Below are 23,900 nucleotides of genomic sequence, written 5' to 3'. Positions count from 1 at the left end.
AGGACCGGAAACCGTGAGCGAAGCGGTGTCGCAGGCAGTACGGGTCTGGCGAGGAACCCTCAGCTCGCCTGAAGGCCTCTGGACACCCGAAGGTCTCTAGACGCCCAAAGGCCTCTGGACACCCAGCGGCCTCTGGACACCCGAAGGCTTCTGGACACCCAGCGACCTCTGGACACCCGAAGGCTTCTGGACACCCGAAGGCCTCTGGACGCCCGAAGGCCTCTGGACGCCTGAAGGCCTCTGGACACCCAGCGGCCTCTGGACGCCCGAAGGCTTCTGGACACCCAAAGGTCTCTAAACGCCCAAAGGCCTCTGGATGCCCGAAAGCCTCCAGACGCCCGAGGGCCTCTGGACGCCCAAAGGCTTCTTGATGCCCGAAGGCCTCTGGACTCCTGGGCGTTCAGGAACGGAGACGTTTCCCTCGAAGCTGCTACGGACTAAGTGTAAACTGGTGTCTGGTTGATCTTTAGAAAAGGGAGCAGGGAACCCCTGGTCCAGGTTCTGACCGGCGGGGGCCGGCCACGTTCTCGCGGTGTGATCAAGGTTCTGGCTCTTAGCTTACAAAATATACGACTCCATATGTCAATGGATATCTAGAGATATCTAGAGATACAAGTCCCTGTCCGGACCCATGTCATGAGGGAAACGCGTGAGGATGTTCGGATGCTCGGGGAGAACAGGTTCCTTCTCGCCGCGACGGTTCGGCGTCCCAAGAATACTGTTCAGGAAATGATGTCAGTGATGAGAGGAGGCGGAGCTTCGCGCTCCCGCCTCTTCCTCCTCGCACACGGTCGTGACACGGCGGACTATCAAATAGCTTCTCGATAAGGAACATTATCTTCATCTAATATAAAAATAAATCGGGTAAGACAATCTCAAACGTGTACATGAATGACTATGACTTCATCCGTTTGGTTTCACACATGCACGCACGCACGCACGCACGCTCCACGTGCACACCCTGACAAACGTGAATGACTAAGGCCAGGTTTCTTAGAAATGGAGGGCACGAGTAAAGTAGCTTATAGGCTTGTAGTTCCTCTCCTGTATCTCCGGGGCGACGGATTGAACGCAGGGGAGCGCGATGAGCGGGAGGTCGGTTCCGACTCCGGAGAACCTCCGGAACCCTCCGGAACCCTCCGCTCGTCGCGCTCCCTCCCGTTTTCGACTCTTGGACGGGAGCTGCCGGACGCCCGGGGGGGCCTCCTCGGTTTGTGGCTGTAGGATTCCTCTGTCCGGATCGGGCTGAAAGAGGGGCAGTGACATTCTCGGTGTGTAGAAGCGTCCTTCTGTCCGAGCCGTGTTCGGTGAAATGGTTCGGGCTCCGGGGTTCCTTCCTCTCTGGAGTGTAGAACCTTCTTCTCGAGACGGGAACGTTCCCGCCCCGGTCTTCAAGCGCCTCAGAGGCCCTTGTCGAAGGCGTTCTGGTGGCCCCTGTCGCCCTTCGGTCTACGTACCGTCTCGTGCCCCACGTGGTTCTCGTGGGTGACCCCGCAAATTCCCTCGAGGGGGAAGAGGCAGTTTTGTCCGAGCTTTTTCTGGGCGGCCTCCAAGTGGTTGGCGCCCCGTTGGTGGCTCGCGATGGCGCCGCGTTTGGGGCTGGAACCGGAGATCAGGCGCTCGGAGGGACTGGCGTCGGAGACGTCGCGCAGGTGCTCGTCGTCGTCCGTGTCGGCGTCGATGTATTTGCTGATGGAGGAGTCGTGGAAGGTGAAGACGGTCGGGGCCGGGGCGGTGCTCTCCGGGGACTCGGGCGGGGTCCTGCTGCTGGCCGTGGTGTAGACCGAGACCTCGGGGCTCAGCAGGGAGCGGTCCGACAAGAGCGAGCTGTCGGACAGAGGCGACGGGCCGGACTCCCTTTCGTGCCGCCCGCCCGTTTTAAGGATCAGGCTTTTTGAAGGGTTGCCGGAAAACAAGAATTTCCTGGCGTTTTCGGCGCAGGCGAGTTTGGCGACGGACAACGGCGTCAGGACGGAGTCTCGCTCGGCCGCCCCCTGTTGACCCCCCGGTTTGGCGGCGCCGTGTTGGGTCAGATTGAGGACGGGCCGCAGGGAGAACCTGTTGCTCTCGTTGTGTCCGAGGTCCGCCGCCGGGCTGTGGGGCGCGTGAGGGTTCTCCTGGAAGTCCGTGGCGCAGCTGATGTAGCTGTCGATGCTGGACAGGCTCTTCATGTCGCCCAGTCCCTCCCTGGTTCCCAGGACCGGGGGCCCGTGGTCCGGGATGGCTCCCAGTTCTATCTCGTCCCTCCGCTTGTTGATCCTGGAGCCTCGGTCCTTGGCGTTGAGGTTGGGCTGCGACTGGGTCTTCGCCATCTGATTGTACATCTCCTCCAGCTTCTGGACGTTCAGCCTTTGAGGGCTGGTATTTCGGGTCTTGTTCGGCGATCCCGGCTCCTGGCCGTTGAAGGACCTGTTGGAGCTGGTCTCCGACGCGGCCCTCTTGGGAGTCCATTTCCAGCGGCTCGGGGAAAGGTGGTTGTCGTTGGGCTGTTCGCACTTCTCCACCACCACGTCCATCAGCTCGGCGCTCCGGGCGAACGCCTCCTTCAGGTTCATGGAGACGATGCTGCCGTTCCTCTTCGCCCTCTCCAGAGCTTCCCTCCGTTTCAAGGCCTTTTCCTGCCTCTTCTGCTCCTTGTAGAACTCCGAGAAGTTGTTCACGATGATCGGAATGGGCAGCGCTATGACCAGGACCCCCGCGATGCAGCACAAACCGCCCACGATCTTTCCGAGCAGAGTTTTCGGGTAGATGTCCCCGTAGCCCACGGTGGTCATGGTGATGGTCGCCCACCAGAAGGAGGCCGGTATGCTCTTGAACTTGGTGTCCTCCTCGTCCTTCTCGGCGAAAAACACGAGGCTGGAGAAGATCATGATTCCCATGGCGAGGAAGAGGATGAGCAGGCCCAGCTCGTTGTAGCTCCTCCTGAGGGTGAAGCCCAGGGACTGCAGGCCGGTGGAGTGACGGGCCAGCTTCAGGATGCGCAGGATGCGCATGATGCGGAAAATCTGCACCACGCGGCGGACGTTCTGAAACTGCAAGACGCTCTTGTTGGACTCTGTCAGGAAGATGGTGACGTAGTAGGGAAGGATGGCCAGCAGGTCGATGACGTTCAGGGGACCCTTGAAGAACTTCCACTTGTTGGGCGAGGAGAGGAAGCGGAGCAGGTACTCCATGGTGAACCAGGCGATGCACACGGCCTCCACGTGGGCCAGCTGCGGGTTGTCGGTGGACTGGCCGTACTCGTCGATGTCCTGCAGCTCCGGCAGGGTGTTCAGAGACAGCGCCACGGTGGAGAGAACGATGAAGAGGATGGAGATGATGGCCAGGATCTGGGGGGACAAAGGAAATCACCAAGATGAGGGTTGGACAAACAGGGTACTCAGAGTACCTGGACAGCACTAATGAGCCCCCGATGAAACGGCGGACCGGCTGAGGACTAATGGACCGGATCGACTCGCGGCTCTCATTTATTCATGACTTCCCCGTTCATGTTTCCACAGGTCAAGTAAAGGAAACAAAGTTTTTTTTCCTCAAAACCAGACGGCGAGACCGGACCCGAACGTCCGCAGCTGACGCTCTCCAAAGTGACCTTCTGTGGCGTCCCTCTTGGGTGACCTTCTTTATCCATAGAGCGTCGCGCTACCCTTTCAGATCACCCTTACAAAAAGCGGTCATTGGAAAGAAGAGGAAGGTGGAGAAGCTCAGAACAATGAGAGGAACACTTCCTCTCGTCGTGGATTGGGGTAAAGAATGATCTTGGAGGACTCTCCTGATAATCGGTTTCAGCGACAAAGGGATGCCACATAAGCTGACGGAAATGAAACCGGTCACCCTACAGGAGGGGCGAAATCAAAAACGCCCCAAAAAGGAAAGTGAAGAAAATCAAGCAGCAGACTGGTCCGTTTTACCAAAATGTCAGGAGAGCAACTCAAAATGATACTCAGTAGTTTGTGAGCTCCATTGACTTGTATGCCAATGCTTTTATGCAGGCCGGACAGCGTCGGGGCGAGCTCCTGACGAGACCGCGACTGGTGACTCCTTCCAGATCTGGACCAGGGCATCACCGAGCTCCTGGACGTAGCATAATGTCCCAGAGGTGCTCTAGTGGTCAGGTGAACCTGGGTACCAGTCGATGGTATCACTTCATCCTCCAGGAACTGACTGTGATCAAGAGGAACCCAGGTGCCACTGCACCAGTGCAGGTGCTGACAACGGGTCCAGATACCCAAAAGCAGTCAGGTACCTAAAAGCAGTTGGGTAAGCAGTTACCCAGGGGTCATGCTGAATGATGTTTCGGGCAGCACAACGTTCTCCACGGCACCTCCTTCCACATCTGTTGCAGAACCTCAGGTTGGTCCTGCTCTCATTGGTGAAAAGCACCAGGGGGAAAACCACTTGCTTGCGGCCAATGCCTATCAAGCTGATGGGCTTTGAGCACAGGGCACCACTACGGGACGTCTTCCGGACCCTTGCGGAGTCTGTTTCCGATTGTTTGGTCAGAAACATTCACACTGGTAGCCTGCTGGGGGTCATTTTGTAGGGCTCTGGTAGTGCTCATCCTGTCCCTTCTTGCACAAAAGAAGATATCGATCTTGCTTTGGGTTGAAGGGACCTTCTAGGCCCCTGTCCAGCTCTCCTAGAGTAACTAGCTGTCCCCTGGAATCTCCTCCATACCCTGGTCCAGATCTTGACAGAGATCAAGAGCACTATCCATCGTCTCATTAGGAGCTGGTCTCGGCGCTGTCGGGCATGCATAAAAGATCTTGGGTACAAGCGGGGGGCCACAGAAACTACTGAGTATCATTTTGGGTTGCTTTTGGCAAAACGGACCAGTCTGCTGCTTGATTTCTCCAACTTTCATTTTCGGGGTGTCTTTCATTTCACCCCTTCTGTAGGGTGATCAGTTTCATTTCCATCAGCCTGTGTTCCATCATCCCTTTGTTGCTAAAACATCACCTACTGATTATCAGGAAAAACATCCAAGATTATTTTTTCCCCATTTAGATCTGAGGAGTTTTTGAAGTGTTCCCTTTTTTTTTGGAGCAGCGAATAACAGCGATATTTTTATCTACACAAAGCCGACGATCACAAAACGACCCCTGGCCCAGTTCCCTTGTTTTCACCTCCTCCTTCAGCACATGGTTCCTGTCTTCTGGGTTCTCTGGTAGAACCAGGACCGGTTTCCTCTGGACTCCTTGGGTCACATTGTCCTTTCCTGGTTTCTAGATACTTCTCTGGAGTTTTGGAGCTCCGGGATCTACAGGAATCCAGAGCAGAGGAGGCGGCCGACGAGAAGGTGGACGAGACCGGGGTCTCCAGGTCGGGGGTCACGCGACTTCATTGACTTCTGCTCGTCTCCAAAGTGTAAGTACAACATCTGGACTGTTTGGACGGATGAAGCCCTTCGATCATCTCACAGCACAGGAGGTCCATCATAAATATTTCATACCCGCTAGATGCATTTAGCCAAGTATTTACCGCAGAGTGCCTCTCAGAGAAGCACATCACATATTTGTGCGGTACAGGGAGTAGGAGTACGAGTACAACACACACCACGGCCTCCGTTGCTTCTACCGTTCCACACTTTGCAAACCGGGGTCCCGAGACCCGACACATCGTGGCCACCGGTCAGTTAGTTAGTCCACCGTAGGATCGAGTGCCATCGGAGGGCCATCAGGACTCCAGCGGACGGGATCCTCAAACGACCCGCGGCCTCCGACTGGACCCGAACGTCTCGGCGCGACTGCATACTTTGCGTTCGGAAAGCCCGGATTCATCATCCATTCATTATTTACGCCGCTTCTTCTCCTGCAGAGTCACCCAAGGCAATCCTGGCTGGTTGGGAAGGGAGGCGGCGGGGGAGGGGGCTGGATGACTCAGCCGTCGTCATCCAAACCTTCACCTTCTTATTCACCTGCGGGCAATTTAGAAGCTTCAGTGAAGACGCTGCCTTTTTTTGGACTGTGGAAAGAAGGCGGAGAACCCAAAGAGGGAACCCTGGAAGGAGAGCGTGGAGAACCAGCACCAGACCAGAACATCAAGAGTTAATAGGGATCATCATCTTCCTCCAGGCTGGACCTCCAAGAATCCGAATCTCTGGTTCTTCTCTACAACACACACTTATCTGTGTGTGTGTGTGGAATGGGTGGAGAAAAGTGTCAGGGGTACCAAGAGATAGAAGACTATCGGCCAGAAGGAAAGGAAAGGTGTACAAGACAGTGGTGAGACCAGCGATGATGTTTGGACTAGAAACTGTTCCAATGACCAAAAGACAGCAGGCAGAACTAGAGGTTGCAGAGATGAAGATGTTGAGGTTCTCTTTGGGAGTGACCAGGATGGAGAGGATCAGGAATGAGTCTATCAGAGGAACAGCACATGTTCGATGTTTTGGAGAGAAGGTCAGAGAAGCCAGACTGAGATGGTCGGGTCATGGACAGAGGAGGGATGGAGAATATATTGGTAGACGGATGCTGGAATTGGAGCTGCCAGGCAAGAGGTCTGGAGGAAGACCAAAGAGAAGATTTATGGACGTAGTGAGAGAAGATATGAAGGTAGTTGGTGTGAGAGAGGAGGATCCAGAGAATAGGGTTAGATGGAGAAGGTGGACTCGCTGTGGCGACACCTGAAGGGAAAAGACCAAAGGAAAAGAAAAATTTGTCACAGGGGTGCAGGACACGTATGACCGAGACAAAGTGATGATTGAGATGGTTTGGACATGAACAAAGGAGTGTTCATGGTGAAGATCTGGGTGGAGGGTTGCTGAAGGTGGAGCTGCCAGGCAGGAGGTCTGGAGGAAGACCAAAGAGAAGATTTATGGACGTAGTGAGAGAAGATATGAAGGTAGTTGGTGTGAGAGAGGAGGATCCAGAGAATAGGGTTAGATGGAGAAGGTTGACTCGCTGTGGTGACACCTGAAGGGAAAAGACCAAAGGAAAAGAAAAATTTGTCACAGGGGTGCAGGACACGTATGACCGAGACAAAGTGATGATTGGGATGGTTTGGACATGAACAAAGGAGTGTTCATGGTGAAGATCTGGGTAGAGGGTTGCTGAAGGTGGAGCTGCCAGGCAGGAGGTCTGGAGGAAGACCAAAGAGAAGATTTATGGACGTAGTGAGAGAAGATATGAAGGTAGTTGGTGTGAGAGAGGAGGATCCAGAGAATAGGGTTAGATGGAGAAAGTTAACTCGCTGTGGTGACTCCTGACGGGAAAAGACAAAAGAAGAAGAAGAAGATCTGTGTGTCTGTGTGTGTGTGTGTGTGTGTGTGTGTGTGTGTGTGTGTGTGTGTGTGTGTGTGTGTGTGACGGCAGCTCAACCCCAGTTGACTGACAGGCCCGGCCTTGACAACGGCCCAACACTTTGGATCCTCTGACAGCGGCGGCCGCGGAGGCAGACCCTCGTCCGCAGCCAATCAGAGCCGGAGGACACTGTTGCCATAGCGTCACGGCAGACATGAATAATGACCCTATCTGTTTATTTTCCTCGGTGTGTGTCCCTCTCCTCCTGCCCTGGAGGAGATCTGTTTGAAGCAAACACTCCAAGAGAGGCTGAACGTCCGTCCGCTTGCACAAAAAACAAAACCTGGGTGGAGATACTTCCTGCTCATACATTCAGGGTTCCTCAGAAGGGGTGCCATCAGGTGAGGGTCTCCTGATGGAGAACCGCCGCACAAGCACATGGAAAAGCCCCGTCCATCTCCAGACCAGAAGGTAGAACCTGCATCCCAGAGGTAGAGGTTCTACCAGCCGGTTCCTTCAAAACACACACACAGCTTGAAGGTCATCAGAAGAAACCTCTCGGGGCTCGTTGTGAAAAGAGCTACGACCCGTGGATCCCGGCGATGACATCGAGAAAACCGGGAGTTATTTTTAGACCCCGCCGGAACCGGACGCCTCGGCGACGACGGGAGGACCGACTCTTCTACGAATGCTCCTCCGTGTCCTACTTAAGGAACGGAGATGAAGGGGCGCGTATTTATATCCTGGCAGGAGGAGGCGCCGGCCGACAGGAGGTCCCGCCGGGGCGGCGCCGTCATGTGGCTTCAACGCAGGATCCAAACAGAGGCGCCCTCTCCGGGTCCGCCAAGAACATGGGGTTCCCCGAGGAGCTTCTTCTACCAGTCCTTCCTGGAGTCTGATGCTCATTTTCAATGCAAGGCTGGAGCCCATCTGAGGTGGCTTCCTCCTTGCAAGAGGTGAGCGGGTTCTTCTAGGAGCCCATTCATCTTCTTCATGTCCGGTCCGCCCGCAGAGGAACCTCCATCCCAGCGACGCTCGGATTAAACGAGTAAATAAATCCTCCTTTAAGGCTGGTGGAGAAATGAAGGTGTTCTCCTGGTGGACACAGCAGAGCAGGGCGAGGCGGGCTGGGGGCGGGGCTTAACCCGAACGGGTCGGCTGTCAATCATCAGACCATTCGCCCTTTCATGGACGACGTTGATGAATCCGCCGACCAACTTTGGACCGTGGCGGAGAACCTGGAGAACCTGGGGAACCTGGGGAGAACCTCCAGATAGGAGCCCGTCCATCACCGGACCAGAACCTGCTCCGCTGGTTAGATAATCACTTCTTTATTTCTGATGGTTGGAATCAGAGCCAGAACCCGCCTGTCGACCACCAGGAACACCTGCATCTCTGGGGTCCTCCTGCATCCTGCACCTCCTTCTGGACTCCACCTCGCTGCACAACCGTCTCCAAGCCTCTTAGAGGACCTCCGTGGTTCGGTTTCCTTCGGACTGGAACGCCCCGTCCTGTCCTGCCGGCCCGACTCTTCTGATGCCAAACGCCCAGATTTCACTGGTCCTGGAGTTCTCCTGTACTGCACTGTACTTCAGTGTACTGCACTGTACTTCACTGTTCTTCACTGTACTGCACTGTACTTCAGTGTACTGCACTGGTCTGCACTGTATGTACCCTGCGGCACTTCACTCGAGTGTTTTATGACGTTTGACAGAGTGTTTCCTGAGTCTTTCTGGAGTGTCTCTGGATCTTCCTGAAATGTGTCCTGAATCCTTTTGGAGTGTTTCCAGTGATTCCGGAGTGTTTCAGGAATGTTTGAGGAGTGTTTCCAGAGCCATTCTAGAGTGATTCCAGAGTGTTCCGGGGAGGTTTCTGGAGTGTTCCAGGAATGCCCAAGGAGTTTTTCTAGAGTGTTTTCAGAGTCATTCTAGAGTGAATCCAGAGTGTTCCAAGATTGCTTCAGGAGTGTTTCTGAGGTGTGGTGTGAGTCATTCTGGAGTGATTCCAGAGTGTTCCAGGAAGGTTTCTGGAGTGTTTCAGGAATACCCAGAGTGCTTTTCTGGAGTGTTTCCAGGGTTATTTTAGAGTGATTCCAGAGAGTTTTAGAAATGCCCAATGAGTGTTTCTGGAGTGTGTTCTGAGTAGAGTGATTCCCGAGTGTTTCTGGATTGATTCAGGAATGCTTAAGGAATGTTTCTGGGTAGTGGGGTGAGTGTTTCAGGAAAGTTTCTGGAGTGTTTCCAGGGTCATTCTGGAGTGATTCCGGAGAGTTTTAGGAATGTTTCCGGAAGGCTTAAGGAGTGTTTCTGGAGTGTGGTATGAGTCATTCTGGAGTGATTCCACATTGTTTCAGGAAGGTTTCTGGGCTGTTTCAGGAATGCTTAAGGAGTGTTTCTGGGTTTGTGGCGTGGGCGTTTCAGGAAGGTTTCTGGAGTGTTTCCAGGGTCATTCTGGAGTGATTCCAGAGAATTTCAGGATTGTTTCCGTAGTGTTCCAGGGTCTTTCTAGAATGTCCCCGTAGTCCTTCTCCAGGGGCGACTCCAGAGTGTTTCCGGAGTCATTCGTACGTGACTCCCGAGTGGGTCTGGAGCGTTTCTCAAGAGATCCCAGAGTGTTCCCTGTTTGCTTCGGGAGCGATCCCCGAGTGTTTCTGGAGCGATCCCGTCCCGGTCGACGAGAGCCGTCCGAGTCCACGGCCCAACGTCGCCCTGCTCCCCCCGGCCTGGATCCGCAACCGCCGTCGCCATGACAACCACCACTGATGTTTGACAGGAGGCGGCGGCGCCGGCCTGCCGTGAAAAGCCCGTCTGACGGCCTCCTCCTCCTCCTCCTCCTCCTCCTCCTCCTCCTCCTCGATTCTTTCCCCGACTCGGCGGCTCCTCGGCCCATCGAGGTGAAGGCCCCCCCCCCTCCGGCAGGTGTTTGTCATCTGCGTCACGTCCGCGGTTCAGGACGTCGCCGCCAAAGACGGCGAAGAGCGGCGGAGTAACGGAGCCGGCGTGAAAACAAGGTGTCATAATTCACACCTCTCTTTGTGATCGTAGAGGGGCTCTGCCTCTCCGCCTGAGAGATGAGGTTTCCATGGCGACGGGAGGAGACTTCCACATTTCCCCCTGCGTGATCGCTCGAAACACACACACACACACACACATTTGCGGCGCCTCAGCTGTCGTCTTCCCGGCCGCCCATCTTCTCCTCCTGCTCTGCAGATGAATGCATCTCTGAGAGGTGACGACCTTTGACCTCAGCTCTCCTCGCCGCAGCTCCTTATTGAATTTCTGCAGTTTCATCTCAAATCTCCGTGGAATCCGCGACGCCGTCCGAGCTCCGGATTCCACCGGCAAGGAGTCCGTCGGGGGTCCGGACCCTCCGTCTCCTGATCCCACCTCGGCTCCTCTGCGCTCAATTATTCATGGATTTCAGATGAAGAAGAGAATCCAGACTCAGCATCTAAATTTAAACCGCGGAGGCGGTAAAAATAGAGACGGTGTCCAGTGTCCTCCCGTCTGGACGGGGCCGGCGGCTCCGAGGCCCCCGGGGAGGAGCCGGACCCGGTCCGCCGGTCCTCGGTGACCTCCGGCCCATCACACTCGTACAAGTGCTGCAGAGGAACCAAGACGGTGACCTTCTCGGGGCGTCTGAGGTTTCTGAGGAACCTCGCCGGCTGGTCGGGGCTCTTGGAACAAAAAGAAGGGAAGCCGGACTGTTGAGCTCCTGAAGGACGTCATTGGTGTTGGAGGAAAGTCCATCTTGTCCAAGGGGAGGTCATTGGTCCTCATGGGTTCACCTCCTCAGAGAGGTGGACCCTCCACAACCTGGAAGCTCTTCCTCAGGAGCAAAACGAGATGCGCGGAGGCGAGGCGAGAACCTCCATCTCACAGCAGGAGGTTGGATTCCCACAGAGAGCCTTCCTGCCCGGAGTCTCCATGATCTCCTCGTGTCTGCGTGGGGTTCCTCAGGGTTCTCCAAGATCCTCCCACATTCAAACACACACAGAAGGTCCAGAGGAGATCCTACTGTGTCCATTGACCTTCTGCAAGTTCTAATGGGGCGACAACCACGTCCCACACACTGATTCAAACGGGACTGTAAACACACACACACACACACACACACACACACAATGATAAATGTGGTTCACGGGGGGTCACATGGGCCCAGGAGGACCTGAATCAGCTTCCTTCTAGGAGCTCCTGGTGTTCTAGAACCAACACTGACCCTCTGGAGAGGTGTGCAAATATGGGTGTGTGTTTGTGCATACATGCATGTGTGCGCACGTGTGTGTGTGTATGTGTGTGTGTGTGTGTGTGTGTTATATAAGTCATGATTTAACTTCATTGTTTCCTCCGTCGCCTCCAGGGATTGGGTTTCAAGAAGCCGCCCATCATGCAAACAAGGGTGTGTGCACGTACACGCGCACGTGCCGCTCGGCGGCCTAGAGTCTCGGGGCGCTCCCGTTCCCACGGCGACGGAGGGACGTGCACGACGACATCATCGTCGTCGCCACGATGTCATCGGAGCGACGAGTACCGAAGAGAAACCCGTTCTTAGGCTACATGTCTGACCCCAAACCTGTTTTTAGGACTGAGGCTGTTTACATTGACGTTGCCATGGCGACGCCGGACGCTTGATGGCGACCTGTCAATCAAACCTCCGCCCCACTTTACCATCTGTGGAAAGCGCAGGACGGGAGAACCTCAGGAGGCTTGGAGATCAGCAACCATCTGGTTGTAGCTTCTTCCAGAGCTCCTCCTGTCAGAGGAACCCGAGATGTTCTCGCCATCTGATCCCGCCGATTTGAGGGGAGGCGGACCTTCTGCGGAGCGGGTAAACACCCGGAGCGGAGCGGCGGAGAATAATTAATCTGACATTTCCCTGACATTTATTGGGAGGTGCGTCGGAGGAGGAGGACAGGAAGGAGATACCAGAGAGCGAGAGAAGAAGGAGGGCAGGAAGGAAGGACCTCCAGAGATGGTGGGTAGAAGCAGCTCGGCCTCGGGTTCCTCCAGACTCACAAACAACATGCTGATGTTGGGAGCCCACGGCCTCGGCGTCTGTTGCCTAGTAACCGTTTACTTTGTGCCGGTCTCCACCGCTCACCATCTGCTTCTGTGCTCCACACACACACACACACACACACACACACACACACACACACACACACACTCTACCACCTCCGACCCGGGACGGAAAGCGTGTGGACGGAGAAGATGGGGCCCACGCTTGGTGCCTCCACGTTCTCCGCTTCCTCTCCAGACTCTGGACGCTATGAGGAGAAGAGGTGGACCCTGACCAGAAGGTCTGATGGTCCAGAGCCACCTCGTGGTGCGACGGTCCTCGCATGAGGACAACGGGGCATCTCGGGTACCTTCAGGTTCTCAACCCTTCGGTTCAGTCCGGAGGCGGAGATGTCGATCCATAATCAGTTCCTCAAGTTCTCAATAATCACCGATCGGCAATCGATGCTTCCCGACGACGCTACGCTAGCTAGCGCCCGTATGCTAGCAGTAAAGGTTACCCCTGCGTCATAGCGCAGTACTCAGAGGTTACCATCCATGAGCAGGATCTAGACCTTTGCTAGAACCTCCAGCTTACCTTGGCGGCCACGGAGGAGCTGGGCTTCTCCAGCAGGTCCCAGAGCTTCTTCCGTTTCTCGGCGCAGCAGGTGTTGTCGAACTCCTCGCCCTCGCGGTCCTTCATGTTGTCCGCCTCCCGTTTCAGCTCCTCGTTCATCTGCTCCTTCTTCTGGTGGTACCGCGCCTGGCAGCACGACTCCAGGTAGATCTCGTCGATGCCCCAGTAGTCCAGCTCCTGGCTGAAGGACAGGGCGCACATCTCCTCCATCATGTGCAGCTTGCCGGTGCGGTAGAAGTTCAGGATGGAGGTGAAGGCCCCGGGGTGTCGGTCGAAAAAGTACTCGTTCTCCTCCAGGTTGTAGTCGTCGCAGACCTCCATCAGGGACTCGTGGTTGCCGCAGTCCCGCAGCTTCCCCAGGCGGGTTCTGGGAAGCCGGTCTAACGTTCTCCACAGAACCTCGTGGGGGAGGCCGCCCACGTTCAGCCGGACCCTGCGGAAGCAGGACTTGCTGCGGACGATGTCCACCGGCTCGGGCGGCAGCGACGAGCTGGACTGCGAGGTGGGCTTGTTGAGCTCGGCCAGAGATTTCTCCATGGTGACGTTCAGGCGAGGGATGCAGGGAAACATCTGGGACTACGGACCGCTGGTCCTCTCATCACGGAGCCTGAAGGACCACAAACAGACCAGAAGGTTAGCGACGCCGGACCCGCTTCCTGTCCGGGTGAAGACCTTCATTACGTGATGGAGACTCCTGCATGGAGACCAGAGAGAAGAAGAAGAAGAAGAAGAAGAAGAAGATCCATCAAGGACCATGAATCCAAGAGGTTCTCATGGGTTCTCAGGAGGACTTTGCATCTGGGCTTCTCTGGATTTGGGATGGAAGGTAAGTGATGTGTGCGTGTGCGTGTGCGTGTGAGCGCTGTCCACTCAGGTGGTGCTGAAATGCTTAAGAGCCTTCTGGTTCCGGGTGAATGAATGAACGAACGAGTGAATGAATGAATCTTCACCCCTCAAAGTTTCTGAGACCCCCCACACGCACACGCACACGCACACGCAAACACGCGAGAACGTGAGTGGATCCAGAACGGTAAACACCTGTCGGGAGCTGCGGTGAAGGCGGCGGATCGACCTCCCCTCCTCCTCCTCCTCCCCCTCCTCCCCACCGCTCCTTCGGGTCCTTCCGGTCCCGGTACCGGTCCCGGTACCGCGGATCCCCCCTTCCCCCCTCCCCTCCAGCACCACCCGTCCTCCGTCGTTAGGCGTGTTTCCCGGGCTCCATGTTGTCGAGCGGAGTCGGAACCGCGGCGGCGAAAAGACCGCAGTGAGTCCCGCGGGTTGTTGTCATGATGGAGAATCGAACTACGCACCGCCGAGGGAGCCGGAGCTCCGCGGGGGGGAACAACACCGCTACAGCCCGGGTCGATCATCACGCACATCCCCCCCCTCCATCTCCATCTCCATCTCCATCTTCATCTCCTCCTCCTCCTGCAGCCGCCGGAGATCAACAAGTAACGGCGGCGGACTACCTGCCTTCCCGGTCGGTCAGCCGTGCGCGGAGCCGCCGCGTCCCTCCGGAGTGGATCCACGGCAGCTCAGCGGGATCCTCCACATCTGCTCAACTCCTTCCAGGCCTCCACCTCCTCCACCTCCTCCTCCTCCTCCTCCTCCTCCTCCTCGTCCTCCTCCTCCACCTCCTTCTCCTCCTCCCGCCGCCCGCCCGCACCGCAGAGAGACGCCCGTCGGTGGAGGAAGAGCATGATGTAATGACGGAGCGGACGTGAAGGGGTGGGAGGGGGGTCGGTCCCGCTCCGGGTCGGACTACAGGCTCGGAGTCGCCGGTCCGGTTCGGTCCAGGTGGCCGCGATGGATCCGGGAAGCGGCTCCACCGGTGGATTTGAACCGAGTGTTCAGTGTGTTCTCTCCGCCCCCCCTCCTTCCCCGGTGGACCGGGACCGGTTCCTCCGAAGCCGAACCATAAACCGCCCGAGGCTTCGTTCTCAAGCCGGCCCAGGTCCTCATCCGAACCTACCCCAGCCCAACCTGTAAATGGGTTCACTCATTGAGTAGGAGCTTCTGCCAGGTGTCCGACACAACACCTGTGTTGTTAGGCTACATGTCTGACCCAAAACCTGTTATTAGGCTACATGTCTGACCCAACACCTGCGTTATTACATGTAGGAACCAACATCTGTGTTTTTAGGCTACATGTCTGACCCAACACCTGCGTTAATACATGTACAAGCCAACACCTGTGTTGTTAGGCTACATGTCTGACCCAAAACCTGTATTTAGGCTACATGTCTGACCCAACACCTGCATTATTACATTTATGAACCAACATCTGTGTTATTAGGCTACATGTCTGACCCAAAACCTGTTATTAGGCTACATGTCTGACCCAACACCTACGTTATTACATGTGGGAACCGACATCTGTGTTATTAGGCTACATGTCTGTCCCAACACCTGCGTTATCACATGTATGAACCAGCACCTGTGTTATTAGGCTACATGTCTGACCCAATACCTGATATTAGGCTACATGTCTGACCCAACCCCCTTTGTTATTACATGTATGAACCAGCACCTGTGTTATTAGGCTACATGTCTGACCCAACAACACCTGAGTTACTACATCCGACCCGAAATCTGCAGCTCTACATGTCTGGCCCAACACATGTGTAATTACATTTTCAACCCAACAACCCCAATAAGAGCAGTCACCCCACTCCCATAATGTGGTCCTCAATGTCTTATGAATGTGGCCTCAACATTATCAACAGGCTTATTAAGGCAATGCAGATTTCATTTGTCCCGGGTTCACTTTACATTTAAGAGTTGAAGTCTTCTATTTCTATATTATGTATGAATGAAATATGAATGGTTGTATGTTGACTACAGGATAAGCAGTTTATATGATGAATGAATGAATGCTTTAGCAGTATTTTGATGGGTAGTACTATTGGGAATGTCAGTAGTATCAGTGATGGCCAAAGTACTTAAGGGCAGTAGTTAGGGGTCAGATGCAGCCATCTCTTATTTTATATTGAATTGGTTTAAACTCTTACCCTTTGAACTGGGCTGAAGTACTCAGTACTCAGTACTTAGTCCCAGTACCCCAAAACTGTCCGCAAGTGCAATAAATATACTGCCCACAACTTTGAAAGGAAAAAGGCAAGACGAGCTGAGAAACAACAAAGTTCTCCTTTATTTCCACCAAAGATGTGAAATGTTCTTCATTTATCAAAGTGCAAAAGACAAATACGGAATAAATAACTGTGTAAACTGTATAAATACTGCGTCCCCCCCCCCCCCCTCGGTGACTTGTAGTCCTCACTGCAGGTTCCTCTTTGGCCTGTATCGAACCTGCAGGTCCCCGTCCGGCTGTAGGATCCCGAACCCGTAGCGGCTGGGGTCGGCCGGGGGCAGCCGGGCCCCGGGAGGGCACACCTCCAGGTCCAGGTGGGTGAGGAGCAGGAACACGAACCTGGAGACAAGGAGGGCCGGAGGCCGAGAGGCCGATCGGTCATACGGGCGATCGATCAAATAGGAGATTTGTCAACCAGCCGCCGGCTCGGCGCTCATAAATCCACCCCAAAGAAAGAGACCCGCGAGGTTGAGGAGAGAGCGAAAAGCCCGGCGGTGATTGATGGCGTCTGCAGGGCTCACCGCCGCCGTCAATCACCGGCCGGACCTTTGGGCTCCCTCAACTCACTCAGGTTCCTCCTCATGGTCTGGAGGAACATCTGCACTCACTCTTTAATGGCCACTTCGGCGAACGCCTTCCCGACGCAGGTGCTGCTGCCGGCGCCCCAGGGCAAGCTGCCGTACGTCATCCTTCTCCCGTCCTTGTAGAAGCTCTCCTTCGGTGTCAGGTCGCCGTTGAGGAATCGATCATATTTGAACGTCTGAGAGGAGACCGAGCGGGAGCACGACGTCACAAAGCTGGAATGATAAGGTCACGTGACCCCCCCGCAGAAAGAGAAGATCTCTTGCAGATCCAATCTTTGTAATTCTATTTGCGGGCCTTGAAGATCTGATCCCTGAGACGGCACTGGGTGCTCAATGCTGCCCCCTGGAGGTGGCCTCAGGTCAGCTCCGTGCTAGGTGAAACCAGCGGTGGCCTCATGGAGAATCATCTCAGCACTCGGTACCTGTGGTTCCAGGTGTATCTGCGGGTCCATCTGCGGGCTGAGGAACGGGAACAGGCACAGTTTGTCCCCCCGCCGGATCCGGTACTCCCGGCCGCTGGACAGCCGCAGGGTCTTGTCCTCCAGGACCTCCCTGCTGATCAGGACGGCGGCGGTCAGCCTCAGGGTCTCGCTCAGAACGCTGTCTGCAGGGTGGAGGGGGCATGGAGGAGAACATCGGCACGGGGTTACTTCATCGGGTTCGCTTTTGGCCCGGCCGAGGTGGCGGAACAATCGGGGCACTGAAGAGATCATCAAGGTGACTTGAATTTTGAAGGTAGTACATGTCAGTAGTACAGGACGTGATCTGCGGTCGAACCGGGTCCCAAAGAACAAACAAAGAGTCAAACCTGAAGCAGAAGAGCTCAGGTGAATCTTACCCAACACAGGCGTGTGAAGGGCGCCGTCCCACAGGCGCAGGCCGCCGAGCTCCGATTTGACCGCCTTCATGGCCTCGGGGTGGGTGAGCAGGAAGCCGAGGAGCCAAAAGGCAGCGGGTCCGGCGTTGCACTGCCGGGAATCAAACCGACATGCGCGGGTCATTGAGATGAGATGCCATGCTGGGATTTGAAAACACAAGAGCGGAGGAAGGAACTCCGCCGACATATTCGTCCCTGAGATGGAAGCGCCTGATAAATCAGGTTTGCTCGCCGCCATCTCTTCCGGATCCATAGGAAGACTCATCTGGTCCCTCCGTTCCGCCCATTCCTCCTCCCTGCCAAAGCCACTCCTCCCTGGGTCCTAATACCGACCGGATGACTAATAGTTCCAGGCGCCGTCGAAGAAGAAGCAGAGCCTTTGTCAGAGACGGAATCTCCGTCAGAGTAAAGAGCTTCCGAGGCCTTGCTGAGCCTCCACCCGAATCCACCGCAAGGACGTTACCGATGGCTCGCTACCTCCACCGCCTGACGGAGCAGGGCAACCGCACCTTGCCAGAAGGTTTGTCGTGACGTTCACGGTTGAACGAGCCAAAACAAACACAAGCGGACTGACAGGAAGGGTTTGCGGTAAGGACACATGTTGATTATATCACCAGGAAACCCAGCAACAAAACATACACGAGGAAAACTCCCTCCCTGCGGAGATGCAGGTTCAGGCAAGTCGTTCTGCGAAACCAACATAGAGGAATCCGCTCTCCAGGCTTTGGGTCATGGCAGAGTGGAAGCGGGAATGCGCCTAGAAGCATACATGTGCTCACCTGAGTGGTCCACAGCTGCAGCAGCAGGGCTCTTTTCTGCATCTCGGGGTCCACACCCTCGTCTTGCAGGAACCGACGGTAGCTGCGCTGCCAGGACTCGGACCCTGGGCCTCTGCTTTGCGAGTTCGGGGACAGCAGCTCCCAGAGACACTCCCGGGAAGAGACGACCCTCCTGCGTTCGCCTGTCGGGTGTCCGACATGGTTTCACACCAAGCCTGCCGCCACGTGTACATCCGGTATGTCCTGGTCAGACGGCTTACCTTTGTTGAGCGAGCGCCGCGCCAGTTTGGCGAGAAGGTCGTCGAACTTGCGAAACTCCTTGTAGACGTCGTCAGCATTATCGCTCTTCTCGAACAGTGTCAGATATCCGGCTCTGGGCACAGAGAAGAAGGAGGAGGGATGGTCACCCTTGTTACTTCAGGTGTACCGTGGACTGCTCCGGCTCAATTGCGGCGCCATGAGTCACCTGAAGAGAAGGCTGTAGCAGAGGTTGAAGAGTCCCTCCTGTTTCCACTCGCAGGGGCCGAAGTCCTGGCGCCGGCTTGTCAGGAGCGTCTGAAGGTGAGCCTTCATGGAGCTGCTGAGCTCCGACAGGCAGCCGCCCCGGAAGCGTCTGGAAGAGATCGGGCTGAGGTTAACGCCAAGGTTCTCCTCTCACCGTTCGGCCCGCCGACGCCATCGGTACCTTTCCATCCAGCTCCTCTCGGCCGCAGGCTGGACGCTCGGCAGCTGCAGGCTGAAAACCCTTTCCTTCATCTGGTTCCTGCTCCGGACCACGTCCAGGAGGACGGTGTCTTCCAGCACGCCGTCGAAGGAGTTTGGGTCCAGAAGCACCGTCAGGTAATGACCGGCAACCCGCACCTGGAGGGGCGGCAACCACGTCAACTTCAGTGGATCCCCAATTTCCGAGGGGAAGATCATCCATCACCATCAGGAGTTGGACAATTACGATGAGAATCACCAGCTCCTTTGGGTCCCACTCCTGCTTTCAAGGTCAGTCCCCTTCGCCCGATTAGACGTCGGCCTTCCTAGAAAAGGCATTTCTCTTCTGCCAATCACTTCCACATTTTCTCATGGTTTAATCCTCACCGCACTCATGCAGCCCCCCAACGGAAACATACCGTGAAGATGTCGCCGTGCTTCTCCTTCATCTCGGCCAGGAACTTGGCGGTGTCTCTCCTGAAAGCCAGTGCGTGTCCAAGCCAAGGGAGGCAACCTTTGTCCAGCGGTGGCTCCTTTGCCTTCCTGCTCAGAGACGACAAAGCAAACGAGAAAAGGTGAACGGAGGACGGGCGTGTCCGCGATCCCGACCGACAAGTTCTGAGTTCTGGTCCACGGAACATCGAAATACCCCTCGCTGCTGTATTCAACCCTTAAGTGCTCAAGAAACATGGCGTCCCTGCGCGTGTAGACCGTACTTCCGTCAAACCGGCGCGACTACATTTCAATCAAGAAACTCCAGAGGGCTTTTGATTTTTTTTACCTCCTGCGGGTGAAGGCGAGCAGAAGTAGCAGCACGAGTCCATGGAGCAGGAACAATGTTGTCCAGAGCATCTTCCAGAGGGTCTGAAGGCTCAGCCTCCTGCACATTGGGACCATCTACCTGGCCTCCCAGCCTTTAAACCCTCAGCCGGTGGCTCAGGGGCGTGTCGAATGACGAAAGTCTTACACAACGTATCCCGCTTTGTCACCACAGATGGAAATGTCAACTGAAACCAGAAGATTTCTCAGCCTGGTGCTTCGCCGTCATATTTCACAAGCCGCCCTCCCCCATTCAAACATTTCACTGCCGTGACCTCAGGAAGAAACACATTCCACAGAAGGAGGAACTTCAGTCTTACGTCACGGTCACAGCCGGGGGGCATCTCCAGGCGCTTGTTCACCACAGTCATGGTTTCTGCTGAGGACACTGAAACCGAGGTCACCGGTGACCAGCGAGAAGGACCTTCCTCAGAATTACCCCTGGACTTTCAATTTGCGGAACTGGACTTAGGGAAGTTCCCTCTGCAGGAGTCTAGGATGTATCGCTGACCCACCACCAGAGGGCAGCCGTGCCCTTTCCCACAAGCCTGACAGCTCGAGAACATGGAGATGGTGGAGGTTTCAAGACAGCTAGAAATCCACAAACCCATTTCACTTTCTGCCACTAAGATAAAGATCTATCGATCTATGAGCAGTGACAAGAAGGTGCGGTGGTTAATGCTTCTGCCTTACAGCAAGAAGGTCCCTTGTTCCATCGCGGAGTCTCCATGTTGTCCCCACGTCTGCGTGGGTTCCCTTCGGGTTCTCCGGTTTCCTCCCACAGTCCAAACACATGAAACCCCAAATCATCCCGGTGCGTAAATGAGAGGGTGAAAGGGTTTTCGTCTGCCATGTGAATAGTTGCATGTTCCTGTACATCTCCACAGGTTTTCTGATGACCCAGCAGCGGCTGGATGTATCAGCAAGGGTGAGGAGGTTGAGAACGGGGACGCTGTGGTTGACTTTCTCACGTGGTGTGAGCTGAACCATTTACAACTCATTGTGCCAAAGACTAAGGAACTGCTAGTGGACCTGAGGGGGACCAAGGTGCTGGTGACCAGAGCCAAAAAGGGCCAGAGTTGCCTCTATTTTCTGAGGCAGCTGAGGTTCTCAAACATCTGCGGGACCATGCTCAGAATGTTCTATGATCTTTGGAGGCCATCTTCTATGCTAGGGAGGTAGACTGAGGATACCGGATGTTGACAAACCGAACAGGCTCAGAGATCAGATCATCAAGGCCCGCAAACAGAATTACAAACTGGAGCTGGACCCTCTAGCGGCAGTGTCCGAGAGGAGAAGGCTTCACAAAGCGAAGGACACTGTGTCCGACACCTTCCATGACGTGCTGGTCGGATCCAGGAGCTCGTTGGGCAGCGGGCCGATGGCACCGCAGAGCGCCACTGGAAACCATTCCATCCCGAGGCCATCAAACCGTCCAACTCCTCACTCTGAGTGTCCGACGCTCTGAGCCGGTCGGCTGTCGCCGGACTCATTATGAGCAATCATTTCCTTCTGCGCCATGACCTGTGTCAAACACTAAAACTATAATGCAATAACTCACAATTTATAGGCATATACCTTGTATATACTTTTATATACCTTTGCTTTATTTTTAATTCCTTTCTTGTTCATGCTTATATTTGGTATCTGCGAGTAGGAGCCCCTCAGCGAAGAGCCATTTTCCCCCTTGGTGAGCGCGAGAGCATCCTCATCTTCTTCACGAGAGCACGCCTCCCTGCCCCCTCTCGGTATCTTTTCAACCCACTTCCCTGTTTCGTCAGGGAAACGTGTGATGAGACCCGTGAGTCTGACGATTTAACATCCAGGACAACGGCCGCAGCTTCTACAGGAACACCATGGAGACCAGCTGACATGTCTTCCCCTCCTGGGACCTCCTGTTTGTTCCTTCTGGGATGGAAATTCAAAGATGGTGCAGAGGGAACTTTCCACTGTTGATCAGCTTCTGTCTCCAGAGAGGAAGTCCATCTTTGGGCGTTGGGTGTGGCGCAGGGATTCAGAGCGGTTGTCCTCGGAGCCCAAAGGTTTGATTCCCAGACCCCTCGTGGCTCGTCATTGTCATAAAGCAAGATAATGAACCCCTGGTGCCACCAGGTGCTCGAGGGTCATTCAAGGAACTCCTCCATGTTTTGCCAAATCCTTCTCGCGCAGAGTGCTGAGTGGTTCAAGAAAAGACCCCAAAGCACAGGGAACTCCCATGTTGCTAATAATAATGGCTGTAAGAGACCAGAACAGACTTACGGAAGATGATGATAATCAACTGATATTGATTATCGTATTCTTTTCTTTCCATTATTGTTGTTTTATTTTGATAGGTAGTGGTGATGCACTCAGCTCTACCTAATTATCTCCACCTGGTCCACCTGCTGTCCGGCAGGGCAGAGAAAGACCAGGTAGCAAAGCCTTCAGTCTGCAGGACCTCTCTAGGCCTCTCAGCGACTGGACCCTTCTTCCGGTCGCGACTTTGTCGGCAGGAAAACGGCACCGGGTTACATCCGAGCGCATCGGGTCACAGATCGGACCGGCGCGGCGGGAGTTTGGCCCATCGGACAAGAAAGGGGCCAAACCAGGTATGTCTGTGGAGGTTCTCGGTCATCCAGGTCAGGGTGAAATCTTCTTGTCGTGGCAACCGGACTCGAGTTGCCTCACTTGAAGGAGTTTCAACCCTCATCCCAGAGGCTTCTTCGGCTCTCATGACCCGTGGCCAGTTTCCGAATAGAACCGCCAGGTATTCCAGGAATGTACCTTCCTGTCTTGTCCAGGTTCTTGTTACAGGTTCGGAGTTGTAACACAATTTCACGGCTATTTTATCCCCAATTTGCCTGTCTGATGCAGAAATGTGTCGCTTGATGGACGGAATTCCTGTGAAAATGCACTAAGATCGTTATAAAAGATGGGAAAGGAGATAAGGAACATGTAAAATAGAATGCAATAGAGCGGTGAACAACATGAGCGGACTCGTACCTCAAATAAAAAATAATTTCAGAGATAATGCTTTTCACTTTGCTGATGGAAATTAGAAATCAATTTTGTTAAAAAATTAAGTCCCATAAAGGGTTGATTCCTTGATCTCGAGACAGCGTCTGAAAATAAACGGTTTCGGCATTTTGGATCGCAGTAACACTTTTAAAAAGGGATGTTGAACAATGTTTAAATGAGTCCGAGGAACCGCCTGAGGAAGGCCATGTTGATTCTGATGGTTCAAATGAATAAACAATTGTCTGAACCACCAGTTTCCAGTAATCCTCTGCTAAAGCTAGGTTGAGATGAAATGAATCACCAGCCGCACTTATGGCTCTCGAGCCCCAGCAGCCCCCATTAGTTGACTCCCATGCCTTGCAAGATGATGTCAGACCAGAAGCTGTCCGTCCACACGGATGAAGCGAAATCGGCAGCAGTGATGAGCCGACGCAAGAACTTAAAGGACAAAATGGACGGTAACGTCTGAGGAAAGGGAAGGGGCGACTTCGAATGGAGGAGGAGATTGCAGTGCAAAGGGCCAGTGGGAGCGGGAGAACCTCCAAGGCGAGGCGTTCAGATGGTATGAACTCCCATTTGAGAGAGGAAACGCCGAGCCTCGATGCTCCGGCCCGGCCCGTTGTACCGTCCATATCGGAAAATCAAATGACACGTAGCCTACTGGACACAGGAACTTGGCCCAAGGATGCAAATATACCCCACCCCATCCCCACGCCTTTAACAACACACGCGCCCAAGCAACTTTCAAGGTACCGCCATGTTCAGGATCGTGCGCAAACGCTAATTGGAGATACTTCGGACATACGGCCATATGGATACAAGAACAAGGCCGAGGACAGATTCCCATTTTAGTCCAAGCATCCACAGCCAATGGCGATTGGATCCCTGGTACCTCAGCTTTTAGTGTGTCACAATGTACAAGACAATACATGAGAGCAAGCTGGATACGTCTCAAACCAAATGGCTAGTTCAGAGAATGAGGATCAAAACAGCTTGCTTGGGATTATGGGAATAGAAAATGAAATAACTGCACGGTTGGTTCAGCAACAGTGCCTCTCATCTTTGCCCAGGAGAGAGGTACCCATTTTTGATGGCGATCCACTGAAATAACGTGAATTTACGACAGCATTTGAAAATGCTGTGGAGAGGAACACTAGAAGTCGCAGTGACAGGCTGTAT

The 23,900-nt window shown here is 54.6% G+C and overlaps 2 protein-coding genes across 3 annotated transcripts; both read right to left on the bottom strand.

The window, feature by feature from the left end:
* Positions 1-207: 207 nt before the first annotated feature.
* kcnb1 (potassium voltage-gated channel, Shab-related subfamily, member 1) lies at positions 208-14,534 on the bottom strand. 2 transcript variants are annotated; one of them, XM_086168457.1, is made up of 3 exons: positions 14,342-14,534; positions 12,834-13,479; positions 208-3,329 (listed from the first exon to the last, which is right to left on the bottom strand). In XM_086168457.1, the coding sequence occupies exons 2-3, from the start codon at positions 13,440-13,442 to the stop codon at positions 1,401-1,403; spliced, it is 2,538 nt and encodes an 845-aa protein (XP_086024583.1). In that variant the 5' UTR covers positions 13,443-13,479; positions 14,342-14,534; the 3' UTR covers positions 208-1,400. The 2 variants fall into 2 exon arrangements, with proteins under 2 accessions (XP_086024583.1, XP_086024584.1); XM_086168458.1 differs by having other exon boundaries at positions 14,346-14,534.
* Positions 14,535-16,023: 1,489 nt separating this feature from the next.
* Positions 16,024-19,961, bottom strand: ptgis (prostaglandin I2 (prostacyclin) synthase). The gene is made up of 10 exons (XM_086168459.1): positions 19,687-19,961; positions 19,325-19,448; positions 18,889-19,064; positions 18,670-18,816; positions 18,464-18,576; positions 18,204-18,385; positions 17,386-17,515; positions 16,970-17,151; positions 16,572-16,723; positions 16,024-16,302 (listed from the first exon to the last, which is right to left on the bottom strand). The coding sequence occupies exons 1-10, from the start codon at positions 19,800-19,802 to the stop codon at positions 16,149-16,151; spliced, it is 1,476 nt and encodes a 491-aa protein (XP_086024585.1). The 5' UTR covers positions 19,803-19,961; the 3' UTR covers positions 16,024-16,148.
* Positions 19,962-23,900: the final 3,939 nt, after the last annotated feature.

Source organism: Fistularia commersonii, chromosome 21 (genome assembly GCF_037954325.1).
Source record: "Fistularia commersonii isolate RoL2024-O1a breed Wild chromosome 21, RoL_Fcom_v1.0, whole genome shotgun sequence".
Classification (NCBI taxonomy): Eukaryota; Metazoa; Chordata; class Actinopteri; order Syngnathiformes; family Fistulariidae; genus Fistularia; species Fistularia commersonii.
The sequence above is the reverse complement of the archived record's forward strand: the minus strand, read 5'-3'. Positions and strand labels throughout refer to the sequence as shown.

What these genes read in the sequence shown, in the direction of transcription:
- kcnb1 (XM_086168457.1), bottom strand. Translation starts at nt 13,442, where the DNA reads ATGTTTCCCTGCATCCCTCGCCTGAACGTCACCATGGAGAAATCTCTG. An exon ending in GCTCCTCCGTGGCCGCCAAG is followed by an intron (nt 3,330 to 12,833) that starts GTAAGCTGGAGG and finishes TTGTCCCCCCAG; the next exon opens with ATCCTGGCCATCATCTCCAT.
- ptgis (XM_086168459.1), bottom strand. Translation starts at nt 19,802, where the DNA reads ATGGTCCCAATGTGCAGGAGGCTGAGCCTTCAGACCCTCTGGAAGATG. An exon ending in CTCGCCTTCACCCGCAGGAG is followed by an intron (nt 19,449 to 19,686) that starts GTAAAAAAAATC and finishes GTCTCTGAGCAG; the next exon opens with GAAGGCAAAGGAGCCACCGC. An exon ending in AGCACGGCGACATCTTCACG is followed by an intron (nt 19,065 to 19,324) that starts GTATGTTTCCGT and finishes CCGCCCCTCCAG; the next exon opens with GTGCGGGTTGCCGGTCATTA.